The following is a 26,277-nucleotide window of genomic DNA, read 5'->3' on the forward strand; positions in this document are numbered from 1 at the left end:
CGGGGGTTGTTCAGCACCAGGGACTTAGGTGGCTTGTAGCAGGCACTGACAGGCCAGTGATTTATCTGTTGGAACAAGGGAAATTTGGATTTGTTTCTGTTTTTTCATGAGTTGTGTACCAAATTTTGGTATACAGCTCTAATTTCCACTGTATCTGCCATTTTTACTAATCCTGCTTGTTGGCAATTTTCCATGCGCCTTAGCTGTAAACAGCTTGATTCCATCCACATTCTGATTTCTGCAAAAGCAGTAGAATCCAATTCAGGAAAATGTTTTACTTCACACTAACCTCTCGTGCGCTTGAAAGTTAGGAAGAATATAGCCACCAGTGCACTGGCTATGTCTGAGCTCAGGAGCTGAGATAGATTTTATCTCTCAGACACTGTTTAATCCCATCAGACATTATAAAGGAAAAAAATCCCACTTGTATTTAATAACATATAGTATTTTTCAGAATGGCAAACGTGATTAGGCATCTTTACTTGTAGCTTTCACAGCTGAGTATCAACTTTCTCAATAATCATACAACATAAATTTTAAAACATTTTCTTTTACTGCCTGTTGGCTTTAGGGGTGTTTAGTGAATGTTCTGTGTATCCTTTTGAAATAATGCTAGAAAAAAAATTTGCTACATAACCTATTCACATGAATTTGCTGTGGCTGTACCTTCCTGTGTCCTGTTGCAGGACATTTAGACTACCTTGCATTAGGGTTTTAATTTCAAAGCAAACATTTAGATACATTCTGACCTGATTAATCAGTTAATGTCTCTTTAGAACACATTTTTCATCTGTGGTGCCTTTGAGGTATATTTTAATGAAAACTGTCTGGCTTGAAAGTTCTTAGCCACCATGATAGCTTAAAAAATGGCAAAGGCATCATTTATCTTTCAGTTAATATATATAGTGTAAAATATAATTTAAAATTATTTAAAAGTGAGTGAATGGAATTTCTTCAGGATTCTTTACTAAAGTTCTGAACAGTGGAAAAAAGAAGGTTTTCAGAAGATTGAAAAATCATTTGAAATTTAGGCTGAATATCTCATCATTATGAGAAACTTGTATTTTACAGTTGTTTTTATGGATTTTATTCTATTATAAATTTCCCTTGTTTTGCATCATAGAAATTTTGGGGCTGGGAGGTGGTGGTCTTTCATTTATAGGAAAGGTTTAAGGTACAATTGCTCAAGTAATTTTATGCTGTTTAGACCTATAGACCTACTCAGACTAATTTCAGATTTGAATACTTCTTTTATTTCCCCCTCTTTTTTGAGTAGTGAAAAGTAAGTAAATTCTGAGTTATGGATGATCTTTGAGTGTGTAGTTTTATTTAACAGCATCCTGTTTATTAGAAGGATGCAGAGATGGGAAGTTTGGGAGCTTCATAGCAATATGATCTGATTCTTGATTTCTTAGTCATTGGGTAATTTTTTCTTCCAATTAGATATATTTGTGATCTGAATAATGATGATTTATTGTTATAGTATTTTATCTGAAGTTGGAAAGAATGCTTAGTTGTTCAAAATGTTAAAATTTAACTATGACAGAAAATACCCACATCTTTTTGTTTGAAATACCTTTCTTTGTTTTGTTGGGATTTTTTACTATGTACCATGTATTTAGGGTTCATGTTTCTTTCCTTCCTTTCCCTGAAGGAAGTTTAGGTATAGAGAAGGCTTTACCTGTCTGATGAAACATAGTTTAATGTCTGAAATTAGGTGGAATAAGAATAAGTGCAAGTGTTTTCCTACCTTAACACAGAGTTTCTACTATCATAGGAGGGTGGCCTATGAAAACAAAAATGTCCTTTATTTGTCACAAGAGTGACACACAAGAAGTGAGTCTTTTAGTAAAGAGAAGGAGGAGAAGGAAAAAAGGTATAGAATCATAGACTTGGGTTGATTGCAATAATGGTTTTGTTGTGAAAGTGTTATATATAGAAAAGAGAAAGATGACAAAATTGGAGGGTTCACTCTAAAGGTAAGGAAAAGCTTTGACATGGAAACAAAAATATTTCATTAGATTGTATTTATAATATATAAAAATATATGTATTTATATCCATTTTTTTCTTACACAAAATAGCAAATCATTACCTAAATTTCTAGTGAGCCCTTCAAAGATTGCTCAAATTTTTTTTCATTTCTTTGTTGTAGTTGCATTAAAATCATCTAGCTCTACCAGACCAGAAAGAAATGGCATTCAGGAAACCTCTAGAACAGGAAAGTGTGGAGAAGGGATGCAGATCCTGGAAGGAGAACTCCTATTGCAGGTATGTTTTGCAACAGCAGGCATATTGTACGAAGATTAAGGTAAAAAAAAAAAACCTCCAAACACCTGTATTTAGCATATTAGATGCTCAGGGATGAGATAGAAAAAGCTTTCTTACTGTGAAATTCTTTCCTATTTTTCTTTAGGGTAATAAACAGCTGATGGATTTTGGTAGTGGGGACTTTAGAGTGGATGTTAGAATATGGACTCCTCTGTTATGTTTCTAAGTAATTTACTGGGGGGGGGGGGGGTTCCCATCTCTCTGGATCTGTTGTTAATAAAGATGTAAATATAAAGGAACAATTTTTATAAGGACCAGATAAGTTACTAATTTACTGTAAATTTGGTGACTAATTGTTTGAAAGAAACAATTTTTCCTTCAAAGACCTTGGGCTTGCTGAAATATCTTGCTTTCTTAGTGGTTTGAAAGAACTCAGCATACATAGTGTAGATTGAGGACAAATTTTAAAATACTTTGAATAACTTTTATATGAAGTAATGGAAAATATTAATTTAAAAATTGTTGGTTTTTTTTATTGTCTAGCCTGTTTTAAGGTCCTAAGCATATGGATAATTATATAATACCAAGTTCAGATTAAACTCAAGAAATCTCAAATATAGCTATTACTATGTTCTAACTAGTTTCACAGAATGGATTTTATGGAGACCTGCAGCTCCATTTGAAATATGTTGTTAGTCTGTCTTCTACACAGGTTTCACACTGATGTATCTATCAAAAGTGGCAAATCATTCTGTCAGAGCCAATTGTTTGCTTCAAACAAAAGGAATTTCAGTGTTCAGAGACTAGAAATGAAAATAAGTTCTAAGAATCCCACAAAACAATTATTTTAAACTGATGCTAATTGAAAATTGTTTGCTAACCTAAAAAAACTAGGACATATTTTTAATTTTCTAGCCTCAATAAAGTATGACAACGAACTGTTGTAGAGTTACTACCAGTGAACAGCTTTCTTTCAAACAGAAAAGAACTTAAAAAGCTGAAATATGCAATGTATTGGAGGCATCTATTTAATCTGAAATACAGGGGGAGCTTTTATGACTTCTCACTGTAAGTTATATGAGGGAACTCTTTTTCAGTATGAAAATGAAGTGGATGATATAGTTATTACTGAAAATTCTGCCCCTCTTGGGAAGTAAATTAACCTAATTTCTTAAATGTATTTGTTTTGTAAATATTTTATGTATCTGAAAAAAATTATGAGAATGAATATGCAGATAGAGTTTTCTTAGGTTATGTAACAAGTCATAAGTGTGATGAAATTGGGAATTTTCTAGAAGATAGTGGGAAGCAGTAAGTTGTAAATATTGATAAAGTCTTTCCCTTCCATTTATGCTCAGAACTCTTTTGTGTCACTCAGGTAAATAAATTATAACTGGTGATGAATGTTTTCCTTTTATCATCTCCCTACATTTTTTGGCTTTGCCAAAAAAATATGAATAAACATCCTATTCTTTGTATTTGCTTTTACTTGTTCATCAGTTGTTATTGCTTGCTTCCTAACAAACAGAAAATTGTCTTCAATTTCCAACACAGAAACTGTCTTGCCAATTCAATATATTGTGGAAGCAGAGATAAAATACATAAATGTGCCTTTCTTAAAAGCAAGTTAAATCTCCTTTTAAAAAGGCTAAAACTATTTAAATTATTTCAAATTCTTATTTTAAATACAAAATCTGTTACAGCCCAAGCAAGTTTATGATAAAAAGTGCAAGAAAAAAATGACCTTTAAGAAATATTTAAAACTTTATTCTCAACAGTAATGGACAATTTTGTAATTATCTCTTTATTAGGAGCATTGAGAGTAATTTTTAGAGGCACAAATATAATCTTCAGTTCTCCAGAATAATAAACTCACTGTGAAATTTCATTATGTGTTTTCAGATAATTATTTTTGGATTGCATTTTGCAAGAACCTCCATCAGAACTCATGTTTCATTTATTAGTCTACCAATTTTAGAGAATTTTTGGCTTAAATAATACATATGGCTATCTCAGTAAAAATCCTGGTTTGAGAACTGAGTACTAGGGCCAGTGCAAAATGTGATTCCAGGTACAGAAGGTGCAGGTAGCTCTGCATGAAATGGACCAGAATAACCAATTTTAACATTTGAGACAAAGTTAGATGCTGTGCAGATGTTTTGTGTCAACCAGCTGAGGTGAAATGCCCTGCAGAACAGGTCAGTAGAGGACACATGCACCTGCCACTGCGGCATTCTGCTCCCATGAAATTACTGTGAGCTTCATCAAAACCAAGGATTCTGTGTAACCACTCAAGATTTCTTGGATTGGCAATGCTATTTAATTTTAGATTATTATTGATTTTTTTCTCATTCTTTATTCATGTAAAATTTACTAAACTTATAAGGAGTTTTTATAGACCTAACAACTGTTTATGAGTGTAGATTAAACAATATCTACACATTAAATTGGAGTGGTTCACAGCATTTAAAGACCAGTCATTTATTCAGATATTTCATGTATTATATTGTTACTTTGTTGCAGTAAGATATAGGATATCCTTCACTTACTTTACATTTTCTATTTACATTAATTCTGCATAAATAAAGTGTTTTTTTAAAAAAATTGTTTTGAGTATGCTGGCCAGATTTGCCTTTGAAAGCAGCTGAGGAAATTAAGTGGCACAATATACTCAATCCAGCCCCTAGAGACTGCCTTTTGTTAAATCTTGACTGAAATCCATAGAAGTAAATCGGCACCTTTCAGATGAGCTGCCAAGTCACAAATGTACTGTTTGCTATCACAACAATTGCCATGGCCCGTATTGATTGGGAGTTCAGATAAACGCCCTTTGCGTGACTTTGAGTGTGGAGCCGCCTGGTCTGCTGCTCCATGGAGGGGGAAATCTCTTCAAAAACATTGTTTACTTGCAACAGTCCACTTTTGCAGAGGGTTTTCTATTTTAAGTACACTATAAAATGTTTTCTTGGACTATATAGGAGATCTTGATAGCTTGATTTCCTGTCCACAGTGGCCTGTCTGCTCTATGAATAGAATGGATTTGGGACTGGGTTTGTGTTGGGCGGCTGGGGGTATCCAATGCTTGAGCCGCACAAACATTGTGAACTGTGGTTTATATTAGATAAACTTATAGTTCTTCATATATGTTCCTCGTCTTGTACAGTCAAGGGTATTGAAAAGTTATCAACATGGGTTGGCTTCTCCACTGAATTTTGAAATAAAGTTTGGGTTTTTTTCATTAGATCCAGTTTTCTTCATTTTAACACATACGTAGAGAGATGAAATGAGGAATCCTGTTTGTGCTGTCAGATAATGATGTGCTTTTGCATGCTTCACATTTTATTGAGGAACTACAGTATAGGTAGACCTATAGACACAATAATTATCTGGAATTTTATCTCTGAAGCTGACAGATTGCTGTGTTTCTTCCCCAGGCATTAAATGGATTTGTGTTAGTTGTTACAGCAGATGCTCTGGTTTTTTACGTCTCTTCTACTATCCAAGACTACTTGGGATTCCAACAAGTAAGTTTATTTTTTCTTCTATTTTTTTCGGAGGTTTTGCCTATTTTCAGGGAGCATATCAGTGTTCATATTTAGGGTCTTAAAATTTTTTTGTAATAAAAATCTTAGGTACTTTAGGTTGAATTACTTTGAAACCATATTACTTTTCTATCAGCTTACATAGCCAGGATGTCAGGCCAAGCACAACAGGAATATAATTTCCAAAGTTGAGTTAGGCAACATGGGAAATTTTCACACTTAATTATTCTTTACTGGAACAACTGTTTGAAATTTATACAATGGTGTTACCCAGTTTATGATGCTGAGTGAGACATAATTCAATGGGAAGGTAATTATTTTAATAGAAACCTTTCATGAAAAATTATTTCCATATGCCTTGAGATTTATAAATATCAAGTCAGTGATTTTGGTATTTTTGGAATTTGTTCTGTTGCTCATGTTTATTTATTTAATTATTAATTTCAAGACAAGCATTTGTTTTTTTACTATTTATGGTGCAGATTACATATGGTTGACTTCACTGGGCTTGAAAACCAGGTGCCAAAGTACTAAGGACTGAGGCATAGCAGGCAAATTCTGCCCTTCTTAGAAAACTCCTGGGATTACTTTATGTGAAGATGATAGAATAGTTGAAGAAGATGACAGTTATAGTTCCAAAGTATATCCATGAATACTGCATACTGATAGATTCAGCTGCTGTCTAAAAATAGCAGGAAACCATGCTTGGTCTGCAATTTCAGGTAACTGATAAGAGATTGAGGAATGTTTGTGTAAAATAAAATATTTCAAAAAAACCCATTTTTATTCCTGGGTTTGCATATTCCTTCAGTGATGAGGAATGAAAAAAGAAAAAAAGCTTGGAAAATAAATTGGGCATAACATTCATGAAGTAATGCCAGTAAATCAAATTCATGATATAGAAGTCTTAAAGTTACAAAAATTAGCATTTCTGGAAATTTATTCCAGAAAATATTGATTGTTTTATGAAATTTGTCATGGCAAAATTTGACCTAGGCTTCTGCTTTTGCCAGTTCATCTCAATTACATTAGATCTATATTTTATTTAAATATTTTCTGTTTATATAATGGTTGGGTTTTTGAAACATGCCAAAAACCAGGATCATAACTCTTCTCAGTCAACTGAATCTTTTCTTGACTATTTTGGGTGGGTTTTTTTCCCCCCTTAAATTCCTTTAAGCACTAATCCTTGCTCTTGAGCCTTTGCCATTTAGATCACATTCCTAACCACACAATTGGTAGTGGAATAAGAGCTTAATAATTGCATGTTTTAACTCATCCTTAAGAAGTGACAAAGCTTTCAGGCAAGCAAATCCACCATTTATAATCTGCTTGGTTTAGTTTTGGCAGTTTGGTTCAGGGTCTTTATTTTCTTTTTTTTCCCTTTAGCACCTATAGTGGGTTAAGTCAAGTACTACCTGGTAAATACTTTATTTACCAGCTTATAAAATTAAATAATTTAAGCAGAACCTAAGCATAGCATTTCCAGGCCTTCTCAGCTAAAAGAAGGTAAAGAAATAGTTGACATAATGTCACTTTTTTCTAAGGCAATATTTTTTATTATTGTTTCCCATGTTTATAGTCATGTATGTAACTGAGCTGCTAAAAAATAGTTTCATGAAGCTTGGCCACTTGCATGTGGTTCTATGTATTTATCCCTGAGCAAAATGGATTTTGCTATATCCATAACAGTGTTGTCAATCAGACAACTTGTATCATATTATCATATAACTTTCTTATTGTCGTCCTCTCTCACCTTTCTCCTTCTGTTCATAGTCAGATATTATACACCAGAGTGTATTTGAATTGATTCACACAGAAGATAGGCCTGAGTTTCAACGACAGCTACATTGGGCATTAAATCCTGCCCAGTCAGGAGATTCTGGACCAAGTGTACAAGGTGAGAACAAAATTTATTGTTTGCCTGTTGGATTAGTTGTTTGTTTTTTGGGCTTTTTTAATTTGTCTATGTAAAAAAAAAAAAAAAAATCAATTTAGATGACTAAAGGAAGAAATAGCATCTTTCAAATTTATTTGAATTTTATGGACACGTTTAGCCAACTTATTATTTTTTGCACATTAAATAAGCACTATTTTTCATAGCACAGCACCATTAAAATACTATTTATACCTTAAATTGGAAGACTTTTATTTGGAGCATCAGTGACAATGTTTCTTAGACTGATCAGTCCAAGAATCAGGCCTAGTTACTATAGGAAGTAGTGCATTCATTGCACATAGACCAATACTTCTCTTGGAGATAAAAGGGAAGAGAAATAAAAGATTAAATAGATGAGCCTTTAGGATCAAGCAGAGTATGCATGTTAGAACAGAGTTGTCACATGTTACTGACTGATGCTTAAATGAGCTGCTATGTTGAGAAACAGCTCAGGAGAAACACACTGTGTGTGTATCAGAGCAAAGATGTGTAGGTGCAGGTTATGTGTAATCCAGGAAGCATGTGCCTGCATCATAATGACCACAAAGCCAATGAGACAACTGCTCCATTTTAATGCTCCCTTTGCACAACAATTGTTTACACATGTAGGTAAATCTTCTGTTACTGTGACTTAATTATAGGGGGTTTATTAATCCATAAAAAGTCGATTGTTTAAATAAACCTTTAAGTAATTTTGGAAAATTTAGAGTATGGAAATGCCATGATTTGATAGAGAAAAGTCACCATGTTTATAACACATTTGAGTATATTTCAGTTTTTCATTTAGCGGTCAATGTTGTTACATCATCTCTAGATCAATCTCCACAGGCCTGCTGCACAGCTAGTTAATAGTACAGTTCAGTACAGCAAAGAGTGCGGTTCTCAGAAACCAGATTTTCATCCTGCTTGCTTCAGGGTGAAATTGTGTTCTACGGACCTTAAACAAGTGCATATTAATTTAGAAAAGGTTATTTGAAAAGTATGACACCAGGTTGGATTTGACTCCAATTTGACTGAATATCAGGAAGTGCTGAGCCTGATTACAGACAACGTTTCGGTTTGTATCCTGTGTTTCTAGCTTGCTAAAAGCAGCTAATTGTGCCCCATTCCTGAAAGCATTTAGGGCCTAGGTGGATGGGGCTTTGAGCAGCCTGGTCTAGTAAAAGGGGTCCCTGTCAATGGCAGGGGGGTTGGAATTAGGTGACCTTCAAGGTCCCTTTTATCTCAAATCATTCTATGTTTCAATGATGACTTTTGAGCCTGAAGTAGCATAAAATGTTTGGATATTGAGGATTTTTAAACTGAATTCAGATTTATAGCAAAGGATAATGCTATGACCATAAGGATCCCCTCCATTTTTGTTAATTTAATCCATTTCTGTCTTCATACATTCAGCTAGCATTATGTAGATATTTATAGATATATTATAATTGTGCTCAGGCACAGATTCTATCCTGAATCTGGGAACTGATTCTGCTTCAGTTAGCCTGGACTGGTTATTTCTCACTCAATTCTCTGGTATGCTGCTAGACCACTGGTTTCCTCAGTTGTTACTGTGCTTCCCAGACATGCCTCCCAGTCCTTGACTTGTTCCCAGAGAAGTTTGCAAAATTCTGATTTTTTTCAGTCCCAAATATCTGCTTTGGGGCATTAAGTCTGGATTATCTTTTGAACTTTGTGTGTTGCGCAACCATATGGTCTTGAGTTTAAAGGCAAGCACTTAATGCACTGCATGTTCTGCACATTGCTCCATGGTATTGATGAGAGCCACTGTGAGCTTTATGAGGGATATGGGTTCTAACCTCTTTAGTGTTAACTGGTAGGTTTGCTCTAGGGATTGTAGATGCTCTGTAAAATTCTTTGCCTTCTTACAGTGAGTCACTTCAAGATCCTGGCAATAAAACCTTCCTGCCTTCTGTCTGCCTGGAAATGTGCAGCAGTGTCGCTTTCACAAGTGTAGGCGACACAGTTTTGAAGCCCATTGCCTCCTGTTTTGAGTTCTGTTCCCCTCCTGTTGGGAGCCACTTCTTTCACCACAGCTTTGCTCTCTCTTGGGAACTGTGCATTTTATTATGGAACTTGACAAACTCCACAGCATCCAGCTGCACTTGCTGAACCTTCAAATTTAAACTCTGTATTTACCCAAAGGATAACACTGAGTTTCTCCTGCAGCAGAAATGCTGAAGGACACACCTAACAGTGCCAAGGATGCCAGCAGAAACCCTGGCACTGTACCCAATCAGAGCTGGCATTTTTTAAATATTATTTAGGATTTGCAAGCTGTTTCCTTGATGCTCTTTCTTCATTGTCATTTCTTCTTCAGAGAGCTTCCTAGAGAAGCACTGTCTCAGAAGTATTGAAAATTCTCAATGTCAGTTAAGCAATTTATAATAAAAAAAAAAATGCAGCAGTAGCAAGTAAGGAAATTTGCTTTGTCTGTTGATATCTGTCCACATGACAGGTGTGGGAATTTCTTATTTTCTAATTTCAAAGTTATATGGTAACTGTCTTGGACTACAAATACCTGAGTTTGTCTGCCTGTGGAATCTGCTCACAATGGTGACTGGCCAATACAGTTCTTTAGATGGCTGTAATTTCAGATTATCCCTTTTCATCACACTAATAGCTAGTTCAGAAAAAGGTTTCTTTTTCTCCATACCTTGAAGTTTATTAAGCAAAAACTGACCTTGCATAGCAGTTATTTTCAGAGAAAAAGGTATCTCCTGATTTTATCTGAAAAGCTAGATAACACAGCATACTTGTAGGATTTAGATGGCCTTAGGTTGCAAGGCCTATTGGTAAGATATCAGCAATCTCATTTGGCTCCAATTCAGCCCCTTGAATTCATAGGAGATTAAATAGAACTGGTTTTTGGTAATGATTTGTTTACCTTTGGGTTTGTTTTGCCAGTGTACTAACCTCTGAGCCTAACTGTAAGTTTTTTCAGCTGTTCATGAGGCAAAATTATGCTTCAGAAAATATAATGTGGTGTGTTATTAAGTGACATACTCTCCCTGACCTAATCTCCATATCTGGAAAGTCAATATGGGTTCTTAAAATCTCTATTATTATTTTGTCCATACTTGATAATCAGTTCTCTAAGAGTACATGGCCTATTTTTTTTTTAAATTAAAAATTATTTTAATAAAATGTCTTTTTAAGCTGGATTTTTCTCCGTTTTTCTGCATGTATGAATTCCTAGGGTGTGACTGTTTTTTTTTATGTATTGCAAACAAGATTGCTTTGCTAAATTTGCTGTGAGTAGTCATGCTCTGGTATCGCTGTATATGTAGTCTCATCTAGAACATATGCATTTTATCAGGGGTATATTGATTTACCTTCTGGTTTTACTTTATATTCAAAATGTTTAAGTCTGTTTTGTAAATACCACTTAGCAGAAAATGCTTGCCTGACAAGGTGGAAGGATACCATGCTGTTATCAAAGTTAACAATCATGGTTTTGAGTATTTTGTAAAACAAACAACCGCAAAACACAAGTACTCCAGGTATACCTGGAGATGTAACTATGGTGTTTTGATCAGCAGAGCCCAGAAATATTTTCACTATTTAGTAGGGTGATTTTGCCTTAATTGGAGAAAAAAATGCTGATTTTTTTTTTTTGTGGTAGTTTCCTAAAGTTGCTGATTTTTATTTATAGCTACTGCTTTCATCTAGCTATCTGGAAAGTAGGTTTCACTGTTTGATACTGAGTTTTTGAATACTCAGTTCCCGTAGTTGCTGTGCCTTTTTGCAGATCCTACCATTGTAGGAACATGGGTGTGTTCTCTGCTGAGAACTCTGCTCTTTGCAACTGGTCCAGAATCTAGGCTGTTGACAAACATAATGAATAAATTTAAACCCAAATAAACAAAAGCCCCCAAGTAAAACAAACAAACAAACACTTAAAAATAAATTATATTCAGTTTTCAAATACTATAGCCTGTAAAACATAATCCCATCATAAGAATTGATGTTTAACCTCAGTGTTACAATAATAATAGGTTCTAAGGATGTTTCCAGTTTACATTGTTCTTGCTCAGGTCATGACCTAACTCTTTGTTTATGAGAAGGAAGATCGTTTGTTATAGATAGCCTTCACTAGGTGTTCTTCTAAAAATAATCCTTATAAATAATCCTTTCCTGCAGGAGATAATGGCTTTTCACAGCCAGCAACCTATTATAGCCCAGACCAACTTCCTCCGGAGAATTCTTCCTTTATGGAAAGGAATTTCATCTGCAGGTTACGATGTCTCCTGGATAATTCATCTGGATTCCTAGTGAGTATGGAGTTACATAAAGACCTCCACATATGCTTAAAAGTTGGAAATCTGCATTATCTTAACAAGAGGTGCAGCAAATTACTTTATTTGTTAAGTCCCCAAAGATATCTGAGCTGCTTGAACCACAAAGTTTCAGTTAGTGACACTAAATGTCTCCCTTTTAAGATGTTGTTACAGCCAGGTGTTGTCATTATTTCTCATGGCCCAGTTTCCTCAGTGAAATTCAAATAAGCATTTGTAAACTTTTGTAGCATGCTGTGTGATTTGTAGATTAAAAAATATTACAAGAATATTTTCTTTTAGCAAGTTGAATATCTTGAGATGGACTAAGTTATGGTAATTAAGAGGACCATAGTTTTTCCTTATTTGGAAAAGTTTTGCTTGCTTTTTTTAATGCATTCTTTTGTTAGTCAATTGTTTAGATTTTAAAACAAGTATGAGTTTATCACCCTCTATGTGATATCTTACAAAATAGAATTCTTTACAATTTCAAAATTTGACATAAAAATTTTCAAGAGAAATAATGAAAAAATTATATGCATGTATGTTCATTAGAATATTAGAAGCCCCAGTTGATATTTGATACTACATGCTTTTTTTTTTTTTTACAGAATAATCTTCCCATTAATTTTTCAGTACGTTTATAATAGATATTGAAGTGATACACTCAGGGTTATAACAACAGTGTTCTGTATTTGTTAGCTAACTTTTGTGTATGCCATCCTATAAAACTTGAATCTGATGGATCCTAAGACAAATGAAAAATACATGTTTTACATCATAACAGAAATATCTTGCTTTTAAATATCTCCAGCATGTAACAATTACTTTTTTCCTCATCCTAAGGCTATGAATTTTCAAGGACGATTGAAGTTTCTCCATGGACAAAACAAGAAAGGGAAGGATGGTGCAACTTTGTCTCCTCAGCTTGCACTGTTTGCAGTAGCTACTCCCCTGCAGCCACCATCTATCCTTGAGATACGAACCAAAAACTTCATCTTCAGAACTAAACACAAACTGGATTTCACACCCACTGGCTGTGATGCAAAGTAGGTGTAAATTACTCTGTAATTGTCTACTAATTTCCCGATGAAATAGGTTTCAGGTATGTATTTGAAATATAAAGCAGACTACTCTTTTGGTATATAAACCGTTTCAGTGATGGTTGTTTAGAAGCTGTTTTTCTCTCCAGCCCTGCTATCAAGTAAAGAGAAATAGGTTTGCCGTAGTCTACTTCCTTGAAATGGCATTCTGCTCTGACTCTCAGTTGTTAGAAAAACAAAGCAAAAGCCCACAAAACCACCACAAAATAGAAAAACCAAAAGACAGCATACTAATGAATTAGGGAAGAAGAAACATTTCATGTTAAATCTGGCTTGAAATTTGGTTTTAGAACTTATAGAACAAGTGTTTAATTTTAGTCTGCATTTCTCCTTCAGTTCAAATAGACGTAAAATACAATGGAAAGCTTTTTTCCTTCAAAATAATTTAAATACTTTTTATACTATGATTTTACCCACTTCCAAACCATTATTTTCCCCATGTAAAATTTGGAAACACTACTGCAGTACTAGATCAATATAATGTTACTGTGCTTCAACATGGCAAGAAGCCCATTAGGATTATTTTTTTTATCAAAATAAAAGCCTCTGGCCTCCTTCCTTCTCTCCCTCCTATTTTTGACTGATTTTTGACTTTCATTTTTAGTGGAGTCTCTCACATGGGTTTCCATGCCTACTTACAGGATAGAATTGAATTGTTATTTTATCTACTGAGAGACCAAAATGTTTTATTTGTCTAAGCTAATATAAGTAAAAAACAACAAAATGTTAACACAAATGTTTCTTTTCTCTGTTTGATGTTTTTATTCACTTGAAGAAATAGTTTTATGTATATTGTTCCTCATCCCTATTTTCCCCCTTTTTTTACCTTTTGTCTTTGCATCTCCATGTCTTTGTTTCAAATCCTGTTTAGGTCTCTCTTCTGCTATGTCTTTTTATCAAGTATTGCACAGAGATCACGTAAATTCTGTTAAGTGTTTCATCTCCCCAGCCCCTAGTAAGGTACTCTAATTTTAGCTGCTAGGGTCAAACATGACTCTTGCTAGTGGTCCTCTGAGTCATATTTTGTCTAAATGCAAACACAGGGATCCCAAACAACTCAATAGCAAAGGGGATGTACTTCTGAGATATATCTGGGTTCGAACTTTGACCTACTAAAAATTCTAATTTAGGCAAAAAGTTTTAGATAACTGAAGTTAAACCCCTATTTAATTCTACAGACAATCACCTATAGGTAAATTATAAGAAACAGGGCTAAGAAAATGGTGTCATTCTTTGGAACTAATGGGAGCTGCCTGCTAGGAGTGAATATGTTCAGTAGTATGGAACTGAGAGTCTGGCTGGTAGGCATCCACTCTTTTTTATGATCTAATGGTTTTGTGAACCCAGTCCTAGTCACTGAAGGCAACCTGGCAGACTAGTTACAATTTTATGAATTGTTTACTCTATTTTTTTATTAGAGCTGTTTTGCTTCCGCATACAATTGCTATAGTAACAAACTGTAGTTAGCACGTGCTTCTGAAATGTTCTAGCCATAATTAACTTGCTTGAAATTCATTCTGTAAGTGGCTTCTTCAGCAGTGTTGCAATTTTTTGGTTTTACCTTTCAGAGGAAAGATTGTCCTGGGATACACTGAAGCAGAGCTGTGTATGAGAGGAACTGGGTACCAGTTTATTCATGCAGCTGACATGCTTTACTGTGCTGAAAATCACATCCGAAGTAAGTTTCATTCCCAAAGAATGGCTGTAAAATCAAAGCATGGAGTATTTTTTCAGTATGAATGCAATATGAATTACAGATAAAAAAGAGGTTGTTAACAAAAAGAACACTGTTCATTTCATATGTTCTATCTGTCCTAAAAACTTACACTGATTGAAGAAATGTTTAATATTTCTATTTAGACCCTTTTAGGATAAATATTCCAGTCTCTGTCATATCTTGCTCTTCTCACTTGCTTCTCTGCTCAACCCAACTTCTGCTATTTCAAGAACTTTGGACAAGGAGACTACCAAGGATAGCTTTCCTGTTAACAAGTTAAATAAAGCATTTTCTTTTGATATTATAAGATTTTTACCACAAATTGATCTCTGATTTAGCATGCTAACATCCAGACATTTTTGGGTTTGATTCTTGGTAGCTTGATTGGTTTAAGTAACAATTTCAGAGAGAAGTGTAGTGTTGAGGGAATAAGCACCAGCTATCTGATGTGTAACTATTTAGGGGACTCTTTTTTGGTTTTAACTTTTGTTGTTAGTTATAACAGAGTTATCTTTGGAACTTACAGAATCATCTTCAGAATATTATGGTACTACTTTTCTGCTGACTTCTCTTGAGAAGTTGTTTTTTTTTTTTTCTTTTATCCCCTCATAGACAATTAGATAATGCCTCTCAGCAGGCTAGCAGGCTGTTCTCAACCTATTTAAGCACATTATCTGCTTCAGGTGTAGCTCAGTCACTATTGCTTATCAGTGGTTTTGTTTCTTTCATAAAGAAAAGCAAAGAGATGGTTCCAGAGCAGAAGAGGATAAAACTTGAATGGTTTGAAATTTTGTCTTAAAATTGGTTTTGCTACATTTTTCATGCTAAGATTAAAATAAAGAAAAGTTTTGTAGCAAGGATTTTTTTTAGATTTTTAGACTTTCCTAATACATTTTATTTAATTTTTCTGTCTAGAAGTGCTGGGTTTTTGAGCAATTGTATTACTTCTACCCCTCGTCTCTGTGAATTCTTAATATTTAAGAATTATCTTTAAAATTCACATTCATTACACAACCTTCACTTAGAACAACAAAACCAGCCAAAATAAACTAAAGCTTCCCACACAAAAACCAAGATAACTTCATCACAACACAGAACTAAATTGGACAATTTCCACAAAATCCACCCCCTGTCCCTTCACCACAATTACAATAAAACTTCCTCTTGATAATTTTACTCCCCAAGATTGTCCAGTGCTCCTTTTGCCTGTTACCTCTCCTGGTTACTGTCTGTATCTCAACACCCTCATGATCCTGGGTTTCAGCACCAAAACGACTGTAGTGGGTTGACCCTGGCTGCATGTTAGGCACCCACCAAAGCCTCTCCATCTGTGCCCTCCACAACTGAACAAAGGAGAGAAAATATAATTTCATTATATTTGTGGTTCATGGGTTGAGATAAGGAGAGATCACTCACCAAATACTGTCACAGGCAGGACAGACTTCATCTGGGCATATTAATTGAATTGATTACTAACAAAATAGCAGGATAATGAGAAGTAAAATGAGGCCTTAAAAAAACCTTCCTCCAGGCAACCTTCTCCAGTATGGGCTCCTCTCTGTATGGGTCTCTGCCAGGACCCTCTTCCAGCACTGGCTTCCCATGGGTTCACAGCCTCCTTAAGGCGTCCACCTGCTCCAGCATGGGTCTCCTCTATGGACTGCAGGTGGATCTCTGCATCCCCATGGTTCTGCATGGCACAGCTTCTGCACCATGGGCTACAGGGGAATCTCAGCTCTGGCACCTCCTGCCCTTCCTTCCTCATTGACCTTGGTGTCTGCAGAGCTGTTCCTCTCACATTCTCAACCCCTTCTTCTCTGACCACAATTATATCTACACAATAACTTTTTTTTCCTCAAATGTTATCACAGAGGCTTTATCACAATTTCTAATTGTCCCAGACTTGCTCAGCAACCTGTGCACCTTGGAGCTGCTAGGGATTTGCTCTGCTGGAAATGGAGGAAGATTCTAGCAGTTTCTTACAGGGGCCACTCCTGTAGCCCTCCCTGCCACTACCAAAACCTGGCCACACAAACCCAATATAGGAACGTACTGTGAAAATTGAGTATGTTTATCAAGCATTGTTAGTGGTAGTGGGAATGAAACATAAGTTTTTAAGTCCTCTGCATAAACCAGCCAGAATGTGAAAGGACTGGATTCAGAACTAATGTGTTTTCTAATTTTTAAAGTAATAGCTGCTCTATGAAGGTGAGAGACTTAGGCTTTTGTCATTTATGTGTTCTAGTATTTATTAATTTCTGTTATTGAAGAAATAATGGACAAAGCCCCATATAGAATGTTGCAAATCTGTGGGGATATATTGCAGTTTTGACTTCTATTTTATGAGTAAATTAGACATCTTGAAGTGATCAGTCATCCTGATTCACTGTGAACGTGTTAGTGCCACACTGAATTGGGTGATTGAGGACATGAGATTTGTAAAATTTTTCTATAGATGGGATTTCTTTGATGACATGCATGTTTTCATGATTTATTTGCTGGACAGTAAACAGTATGCTTACTCTTTAGTGATGAAGACAGGTGAGAGTGGAATGACTGTATTTAGGCTTCTAACCAAAGAAAATCGATGGGCCTGGGTACAGGCAAATGCACGGCTTGTCTACAAAAATGGAAGACCAGATTACATCATTGCCACGCAAAGACCTCTTACGTAAGTCATCAGTTCATAAAGTAGTATGCTCCCAAATCTGAAAACTAGTTTGAAGCTGTTTATATTCACAAAATAATTTCTGTTTTTTAATTATTACCCTTTATATTCCAAATTCCCAAAATTCTTTCAATTTGCTAAAAAATGTGTAGAAAATTCTAATATTTCAGAACTTGTGGCATAGTCCTTTTGCATAAACTTCAGACAAATTGACTTCTTAAAGCAAGGTCAGCAGCAGAGGCATGAAGTTATTCCTTGCACTATATTCAATCCCAATGAGAAAAACCTGAGAAATCCAACTGCAGTTGCGTAGAAGGAGCAAAAAATAACAAATTCAGTCCTGAATTTTAGTGCTGAACTAAGTTCTGCATAAAATGGAATTCAGCCTTGTCAAATAGATTAAACAATTTTTTCTAAGGAGTCTGTAAAATGGAGAAAAACAGATACGTCAAGTATTGATTTACTTGCTATACCAAGAAAATCTTAATGCATGGAACAAAGCTCACTTGTTTTCATTTCAGCTCATAATGCATAGAAAATGGTGTATGCTGTCTAGATTTAATTACAAATGTAATATGTAAATGTGGTATTACAGTCATAAGCTCCTTATTTCATAATCTGCCTCTTGGCTTAACTCAGCCAAGTTGAGCTGGAATAGGTAGGAATTTAAAAAATGCCTACAAGTAGAATAGTTCATTTTTTACTGTTAATTCCATGGGACAAAAAAAATAGAATAAATGTTTATTACTGCAGTACCATGCTACATATCTGATTTATTTTCAGAGATGAAGAAGGGGCAGAACATCTACGGAAGCGTAACATGAAGTTGCCCTTCATGTTTGCCACTGGTGAGGCTGTGTTATATGAGGTTTCTTTCCCTATGTCAAGCCTTATGGACCCCTCTCAACCGAAGAGTAAAAGCACAATGGGAAAAGGAGCCAAAGCAACGCTACATGATGACTCTGTGGATCCAAACTCCCTCCTAGGTGTCATGTTAAGGCAAGACGAGTCTGTTTATCTCTGTCCTCCAGCCTCACATAAACTTTCTTTTGAGCGGAACTTCTTTGCAGACAGTAGGGATGAACTGGGTGATGTTGTTGGCAGTGGCTGGGCAGACAATCTCCTACCTGCTGGAAATCACAGCATTCTCAAACGGGAGCTGATGGAGTGCTCCCAGGACAGTACCGTTCCACTTCCTGAAGACAGTGCAGCACTCTTTCAGGATAACAAAACCAGTGATTTGTACAGCATCATGAAAAATCTGGGTATTGACTTTGAAGATCTCAAATGTATTCAGCAGGATGAGGAGTTTTTTAAAACTGAATTATCTGATGTGGATGATATTGGGGACATCAACATAACTGATGAAATCCTGACTTATGTTCAGGATTCCTTAAATAAATCTGATTTCTTATATTCAGACTGTAACCAGCAGCAGCCCTTGGTCCAGAATGAAGGTTGCATGGTACAGCAAGATTTAGAACCACATCAACTTCATCAGCATCAGAAGCAGCTTGTGGAACAGCAACAACAGCAGCAGCAGCAACAGCAGCTCTGTCAAAAGATGAAACATATGCAAGTCAATGGGATGTTCACAAATTGGAGCTCTGGCATGCCACTTAGCTGTTCACAGCAGCAGCCCCAGCAATACATGTTCCCTGGCATGCATGCCAGTACATCTGAGTTCTCTTACAAATCAGAAGTTAACGCTTCCCCTTATGAGTGTAGGCAAGACTTTATTCCTTACAAGCAACCCACAGCGATGGTGCCACAACTTTCTAATTTTGCTCAAATGGATTTTCCGGCTGCAGGTTTTGGTGGATCGACCTATTCTGCTTCTTCCAACTTTGAGGATTTTCTCAGTTGTTTGCAGCAAGTCCCTGAAAACCTTGAGTGTGGGATAAACTCTGAGTCAGTTATGCTGACTCCTCAAACATGCTATGCAGGCGCTGTTTCGATGTACCCGTGCACGCAGGAGGCACAGCCCAGCTGCGTGGATCAAATGCAATATGAGCCAATGATGACAAATCAACAGCAACAAACATTGGGGAGCAAGGTATAGTAACCAGCATTGCTGCACTGCTTGCACTTTGAATCCAGTTTATATTGTTTGGGTGAATGTTGGGGGACAGAGTTTGTTGTGACTGAATTGCTGAGTTTGAATTGAATGGGTTAGCAGTGTGTGGATGTCTTTCCTTTATTTGTTCACTAGAGTGAAGAGAGTTACATTTGGACAAGTTTATTATATGTGTACCTGCAGTCTGATAGCTGTCTTTAGCAGTATTAATTAAGAGTGAATTAATGAGTCTGTGGTACTATACCAGTAATTTTCCTGTTAGGAGCAGAAGAAAAGTAGATTGGTCTAAGTCTTGGAATTTGCTAATAAACCCTTTTGAGAGGAGTTGAGTTTGCTTGGCACACTCATTTTCATTAAATGTGTTGTAAGAATCAAAAAACTTTGTTTTGAAGTGTGAATATTGTCTAACTACTCAGATTCCTCAATGATTTTAGGATTAGTGAAAGCATTCAATTATAGTATCATAAAAATGGCTTGAAATATGAACTGTTTTGCTCCTATATACAATGTTACTGCAAAAAAAGTTTTTATATCTTGCTATAAATGAAATCCAACTTGTTCCTCAAACTGCTGTCTAAATTAACTGCTGAAGAAAAAAGAGTTGGAAAAAGTTATAGTCACAGTAAAATAATCTGGTCCTTTTTCACCAAGAAGAATGCACAATAAAAGCCATAGAAGAGAGGATCCTGGCTGTACCACAGACTACAGTTTTAAACACTGTTCTTCATTGGTAAAATTAACTTAGAAATAAAATTCAATTACTAGTTCCTGATTCTGAATAACCTTTGTTGAAGTTCTTTCTGTTGTACCCTTTATTTCTGTTAATGCTGCTAAAGTAGAGAGCCAGAATTCTTTTTATTGTTGTATCTCAATGAGTTAATGTTCTGAAGTACTGATCCTGCAAATGCTTATGCACATGCATAAGCATTTACAGAATTAAAGTATTAAGTGGCATTTAACCTATGCAAGACAAAGGTAAGGAATGCAATTAGAACATATCCATTTTTTACATGCTTAATACATGTACAAAACATTCCCTTTTTAAAACTGCTTCACTGCTGAAAATAATGCAATTGCAGAATTGCAAAAATTTACCTAAATTATAGCACAGTTCAGCATGATGAATGGCTTCTCCCTGAGGTTGAAATTGCATAAAGTGACTTTGAGAAACTGCACTGTGCAAACTTGAGCATGACTTGGCTGTGCTTTGCCTGGCTGTGCTCAGTGTTTAGTCTTTCAGAGTGCTTCTTACTAGGGCTGCAGAGAAGTTCCAGGGCCATCCAAGTTTGTCTTTATAATAACAAAGAATTACTCTTTACACAGAAGCTGTACTAATATGATGCATCAGTTTTGAACAGACGTTGCATTTGCAATTCCATTTCTTTATTTTTAATGGCTGGTTTCAATTGCATTTATTTTGCAGATTATTTTGTTGTTACACTTCCTTAATAATTTTTATTACCCCTTTTTTTATTTTCTTATTGGCATTTTCTTCACATCTATCTATAAAAAGTTTACTAAGACAGTGCCTCTGAAAAAATTATGTTTATTATTTCATATTTACTAGAATGCTGTGCTGCAATAATAATAGAACATTTCGTTTGTTGTAAAAAATTAATTATCAAATGCCACTGTGTGGAAAAATTGTGCTTACTTGAGTTGTTCAGAGGCAAATTCAGCCCCTCTTGTTAGGGTATTCCTGTGCTGCATGGGGCTGAGTAGCGCTGCATGAGCAGAAGCCTCATGTGACTAAGTAGATGGGATACTGCTGTCTGAGCCCACATTCACACAGCCAAACCAAGGCAGGGCAGTCTTGGTGGCTGCGTTTAGCACACTGGCATCCCTGTCAGTGATTAGTCCAGAGAGAGGACAGATATTGCTATACAAGCCATGGACTGGTATCTTTTCAGACTTCTAACTCCCATTGATTTCTCCATGAAAACACTACAGAATTAGGAAGCCAGAAGGGTCTATTGTGGTCATATGCCTTGACTTTCTGCCTTTCCTGTAATTGTGGTAGGAGCATAGCCGGTGCAGTCTAAAATCACTTTCAGTGATGGAGAAAGACAGAAAGGCCTGTGATCGTTTGGCTGCCTGCTTAAGATCAATATACCTTTATTAAGCAGGAGAAACCTTCCTAAGTACTTGATTCTATGTTGAGAGCATTTTTTAAAAATTTAATGAGTGTGGTCACCTTATTAATGAAGAATACTGATATAACCTGCTTCTGTCAGAAACAATCCTTGTATGTACTCTTAAAAGTATGTCAGCTTTGATTAAAAACATAATTCACATGGCTATAGCCTTGTTAAAAAGATAGAGGAATTGTGCACAGTTAGTCAAATTTCAATGTTTGCTTAGAGGAAAAAAAGAAGAACTAACACCCAGCATAACTTGATAGATGAATGGATGAATGAATGTATAAAACATGTTCTAAAGAGAAACCTTGAAGGAATGAGTACTTACAAAATAAGCTACTCCCAAAGAGATGATGGAAATGTTTAAAATACTTTGTTGTATTTACTTTGCATGGCCGAATGGAGTATTTTGTAGATAATGTCCACAGCATGACAGGAAGCATTACATTAGGTGATTAAAATAATCCTATGAACAATTATGTTAAGACTGATGAAAGCCATTCATTGCTCTTGCTTGGCACTGTCAATATGAAGACTGTCAAAAAGCCCACCCTGCAACATTTCAGCCAGCGGATTGCACGCAGCATGCTTCAGCTTATGGATAGCACTGCATGTGCATTCCTGGAGGAGCTGTTATGTCTGGATCCCACTGCAGGCATGGAAAGATGCAAATAGGTTGCTTTTAAAATGTAACAGCTGGATGTGACAATTGGGAGTTCTCAGACTGTACTTTCTAGAAATAGAAACTCTATTGCACTTTAGATAATAGAATTATTTCTTAGCTTAGCCAGAAGTAGGGCTCCCATTTACTTCAACATGGGTAAGGTTCACTGATGATTCAGTCTCTATTTTAATGCAAATGAAATTATCATTAGTCATAATTTTAAAAAATTAAAGTTAATCAATGTATGTTAGGATTATTTCATCCAATGTGTCTTTAGGAGGATTTTAAAATACTTATTAATAAATTAATTTCCTATACTAACCATTTATATTCTCTTTTTTTTCCTGCCAGTTCCAAAATGGTTTCAATGGAGGAAATTTAAATGCATCATATCCCTCTCAATTGGATGTGATCAGTAATGCACAGACTGCCACACATCTTCAGACTCTTCATCATCCAAAAGAACCCAGATCCTTCTCAGATTTGGCATCTAGTGGATTTATGTGATTCAGATCTAGACCTCCATCTGTGATTTTGTCTGGGCGTCGGGTTGCTCTGAGGAAAAGCTTGATATGTCTCTCTTTGAGTGTCAGACTTGAACAGCTAAATTACATTTTGAGAATATGAGGTTGGTTGTACTATATACGGGTGGATATGTAATTCAAGACCTGGCTTCTTGGAATGACAGGTGGAATTAAATCTTCCGATTTAAAGTATGCATGTGCTGTTTTCCATCAGGCTGACTGTGTCCTTGCAGTATGGATTACATACATACTACAGACTATGTCATGCTATACAACATAAGATAAGGCAAATGGTTTTATTGTTTAGAAAATAATTGGGCACTTTACAAATAGCATTGATGGCACAAGGAAGGTGATTCACACGTGGATTATTTCCAGACTTTATTTTTTAAAAACTATTAAAAAGCTCTAAATTAATGAGAATCAAAAGCACTTAATTTTAATGCATACTAAGCTCTGTAATCACTTATTTTATATTTGAATCCTTTTGTTTTAAGTCTCCATTTCTAGCACTTTAATAGAAGGCTTAATACAAGGATATGATATGCAACTTCAGGTTTTCTATGAAACAGACCCCTTGCATTCCTCCTTTTCATGTCAACCTTAAGTGCCTCACAGTTTAACTACCTTATTTCTGATGGGAGCATATTTTAGCAAAACTCACTATAAATGTCATCTCTAGTATGTGAACTTTTCGCTAACATCAATAGTGCTACTGGTTGTGTCTTTTTTTTTTTTTTCCCTCTGACAATTATTTGTTTAGAAAGTGACTTAATTAGTCTATGGATTTGTTACACTATTATCAGGAGTTGTTAATGTTCTGAATTTACTTCAGTTAAAGAATTTGAGTTTATTCTGTACTGCTTTTCTGCTTTCTTCAGGTAATACAGGGTATATTAAAAAAGCAGATTTTGCTGAGGGGGAGGAGCAGATCCTCAGGATTAGTTTTAGATTATTAATGCTGAAAAACATGTGCCTTATCTTGTGTTAAAATGCTCATAATGTTCTTTAGAAATAATACAAGGCTGCTCTATGCAAATATTTTCATTAAAATGGATATTGAAAAGGATTGCATTTTCAATAAAAGGGGTAAGGGAGTCTCAATAGTGATTGGCATTGACATTATTTTGACTGCAGTTTTCAATGTTAATAATGGGGAAAGGGTCAGTTTGGTTTCAGTTTTATCCTTGGCAAATTGCACTGTGAAGAACAGAGAGGATATTCTTCTTGTGTATGTTGATCCATTTGAAAAGCTTTGTGCAAATACAAATTTGGGGCAAGAAAATAATCATTAGAGAAACTCTCCTCACTATAGGTTTTATTTTCAGGAAAAAACCCAAATTAAACATATCCATTAAACTTTCTGGGGTTTTGTTTTGCTTTTAACTGAGGACTGTAAAATTGCAGACACCAATGTTTGGTGCAAAATAATAATCTACGTAAAAAATACAGAAATGTGTATATGTTCAAAATATTTCATACTCTTGTGTGTTGTATAGTTCATATATAATAAAATGTCTTTGTAAAATATTTTAAACTGTTAATTTTAAAGTATTACATCGTTATATGTTAAGAACAATTTTATTACATTTGTTATATAATGTAAAATGGCAACTTAGCCAGTTTGTTTGAAACAGCAAAAGTAAATTGGCTCCCTCCAGATAGTTGTTGATATTGTTTAATAAAGGACAATCACTTAAAATTGGAATCCTTTCATAGCTGAAACATGTTTTCTTTGAAGAAGAGCATATTTTCTTCCATTCTGTGTGATGTGATACATGATGCCAAATTTCTAACTTGCTAACAACTTTTCAGATTCTAACAACTTTTCAGATTAATAAGTTCAGCATTTCTTTTAAGAGAAATTAGCATATATGAAAGGGATGTTAAGGAAGCAGTTACTATACAGGAAAAGCCCATAAAGACATTTTGGGTTTTATTATAAGGTCATTTTTCCCCCCCTTGTTTTAGATTTTGTTTTCTGCACAAGGCAGTAGTAACAAATTCACTTTCTATAATGTGAATTAATCCTTTATTCTGTCGTTTTTTAATTGAAGGTGGTGTTTTAAGCCAATATCTGAAATGTCTTCCATATCTAGCTAGTGTGTCATGTTTGCATTTGAACTGGAAAATTAGAAAAATGCTGTAAAACCAGAAGGTTAAAAGGGATAATATATGTGTTCCATCTTACAAACCATTATATATCCTGTTTATGAATTTAGATAAACCAAATACATGTTGTCCTATCACTAAGTGCCAAGAATGTACAACAAGTACTATAACAGTGCTGCCCTACTTAATGTAAACAAGTTAGTTGTTTATATGCATATCAGCGTATTTTGTGCATTATTTTATGCGTACAACGTTGACTGTATTAGTGCACTCTTGATCTGCACCAAACTGTACCTACAGTGCACAGGTGTTTCTGAATTGGATCTCTATTAGCCCTTCAGGTCTGCTATAAGTAAGATTATAACTCAGTGTTAGTCAGTATTACTGTCCATTTTTGTACAAGTTCTTACCTTGTTTTTTGTTCCGGTTCTTTCTCCTTTGCTATGCCTGCACATACCATGCAATACACCTCTTGCGTTAAGGTATGGTTCTGTAGCGCTCTTGCTCATCTCCACTAAAGTTTGTAAGACATAATACATGGTAATAAAATATTCACTTGAATGTAGCTGAAATGTATGTTCTTTTACTAAAAAAATGTTTGATTTCAGCAGTATACAAAAATACATTATCGTATGGTTACTAATATCTTTTGAGAGCTTGTCATCTAAAATAGTTTACAAAACTTGTTATTTACGTCACTGTGGACTTTGCACTTCTCTGAATATTAGATGCAAATACAGTGTATATAGAGTGGTGAACAAATGTGTATTTGTCCATGGAATTAGTATTTTATACTTGCATGAAAATGAGTTTATAAATAAAGTTTGTAAATAGCAAGACACAATTAGTATTTGGAAGGCTCTTATATTCATTGTTTACTCACAGTAAATTCACAGCTGAACCATCCTGAGGAAGGAATAGATTTCTGCATTGATGCTGCTGAAAAGAAGCATGTTCCTTTTTGTGATCTGGAGCTGGCCATTGGTACTTACATTACACTGGTATTTACTGTTTATTGCTACTTCATAGTGACATTAAGAAAACATTTGTTTATTTCTAATAATATTTGCTAATATTACTGTTTCCTGTGTGTTCTTTTGGCTTTGCATGATAATCTTTTAAATTGTTTATAATGCTAAATCAAATGTTTCACTGTAATTCCCTATGCAGTTTACCAAATTTAAAGGAGTTTTTCAGTTTAGTGACATGATGGACAATAACTTAATTGGCTAGAACTACACCA

General features: G+C 35.2%; 1 protein-coding gene across 3 annotated transcripts in view; it reads left to right on the top strand.

Moving 5' to 3' along the window:
- The window catches only part of AHR (aryl hydrocarbon receptor), a 61,174-nt gene extending 35,296 nt beyond the window's left edge, over positions 1-25,878 (top strand). For all 3 annotated transcript variants that reach the window (XM_002188928.7, XM_072925567.1, XM_072925568.1), the window contains exons 3-11: positions 2,155-2,270; positions 5,705-5,794; positions 7,589-7,712; positions 11,898-12,028; positions 12,878-13,080; positions 14,703-14,812; positions 17,381-17,522; positions 18,303-19,575; positions 22,750-25,878. In XM_002188928.7, coding sequence (XP_002188964.5) covers positions 2,155-2,270; positions 5,705-5,794; positions 7,589-7,712; positions 11,898-12,028; positions 12,878-13,080; positions 14,703-14,812; positions 17,381-17,522; positions 18,303-19,575; positions 22,750-22,905 — 2,345 coding nt within the window. In that variant the 3' untranslated portion in view covers positions 22,906-25,878. The remainder of the gene's footprint in view (positions 1-2,154; positions 2,271-5,704; positions 5,795-7,588; positions 7,713-11,897; positions 12,029-12,877; positions 13,081-14,702; positions 14,813-17,380; positions 17,523-18,302; positions 19,576-22,749) is intronic.
- Positions 25,879-26,277: the final 399 nt, after the last annotated feature.

The sequence above is a fragment of the Taeniopygia guttata genome, chromosome 2 (assembly GCF_048771995.1).
Source record: "Taeniopygia guttata chromosome 2, bTaeGut7.mat, whole genome shotgun sequence".
NCBI lineage: Eukaryota > Metazoa > Chordata > Aves > Passeriformes > Estrildidae > Taeniopygia > Taeniopygia guttata.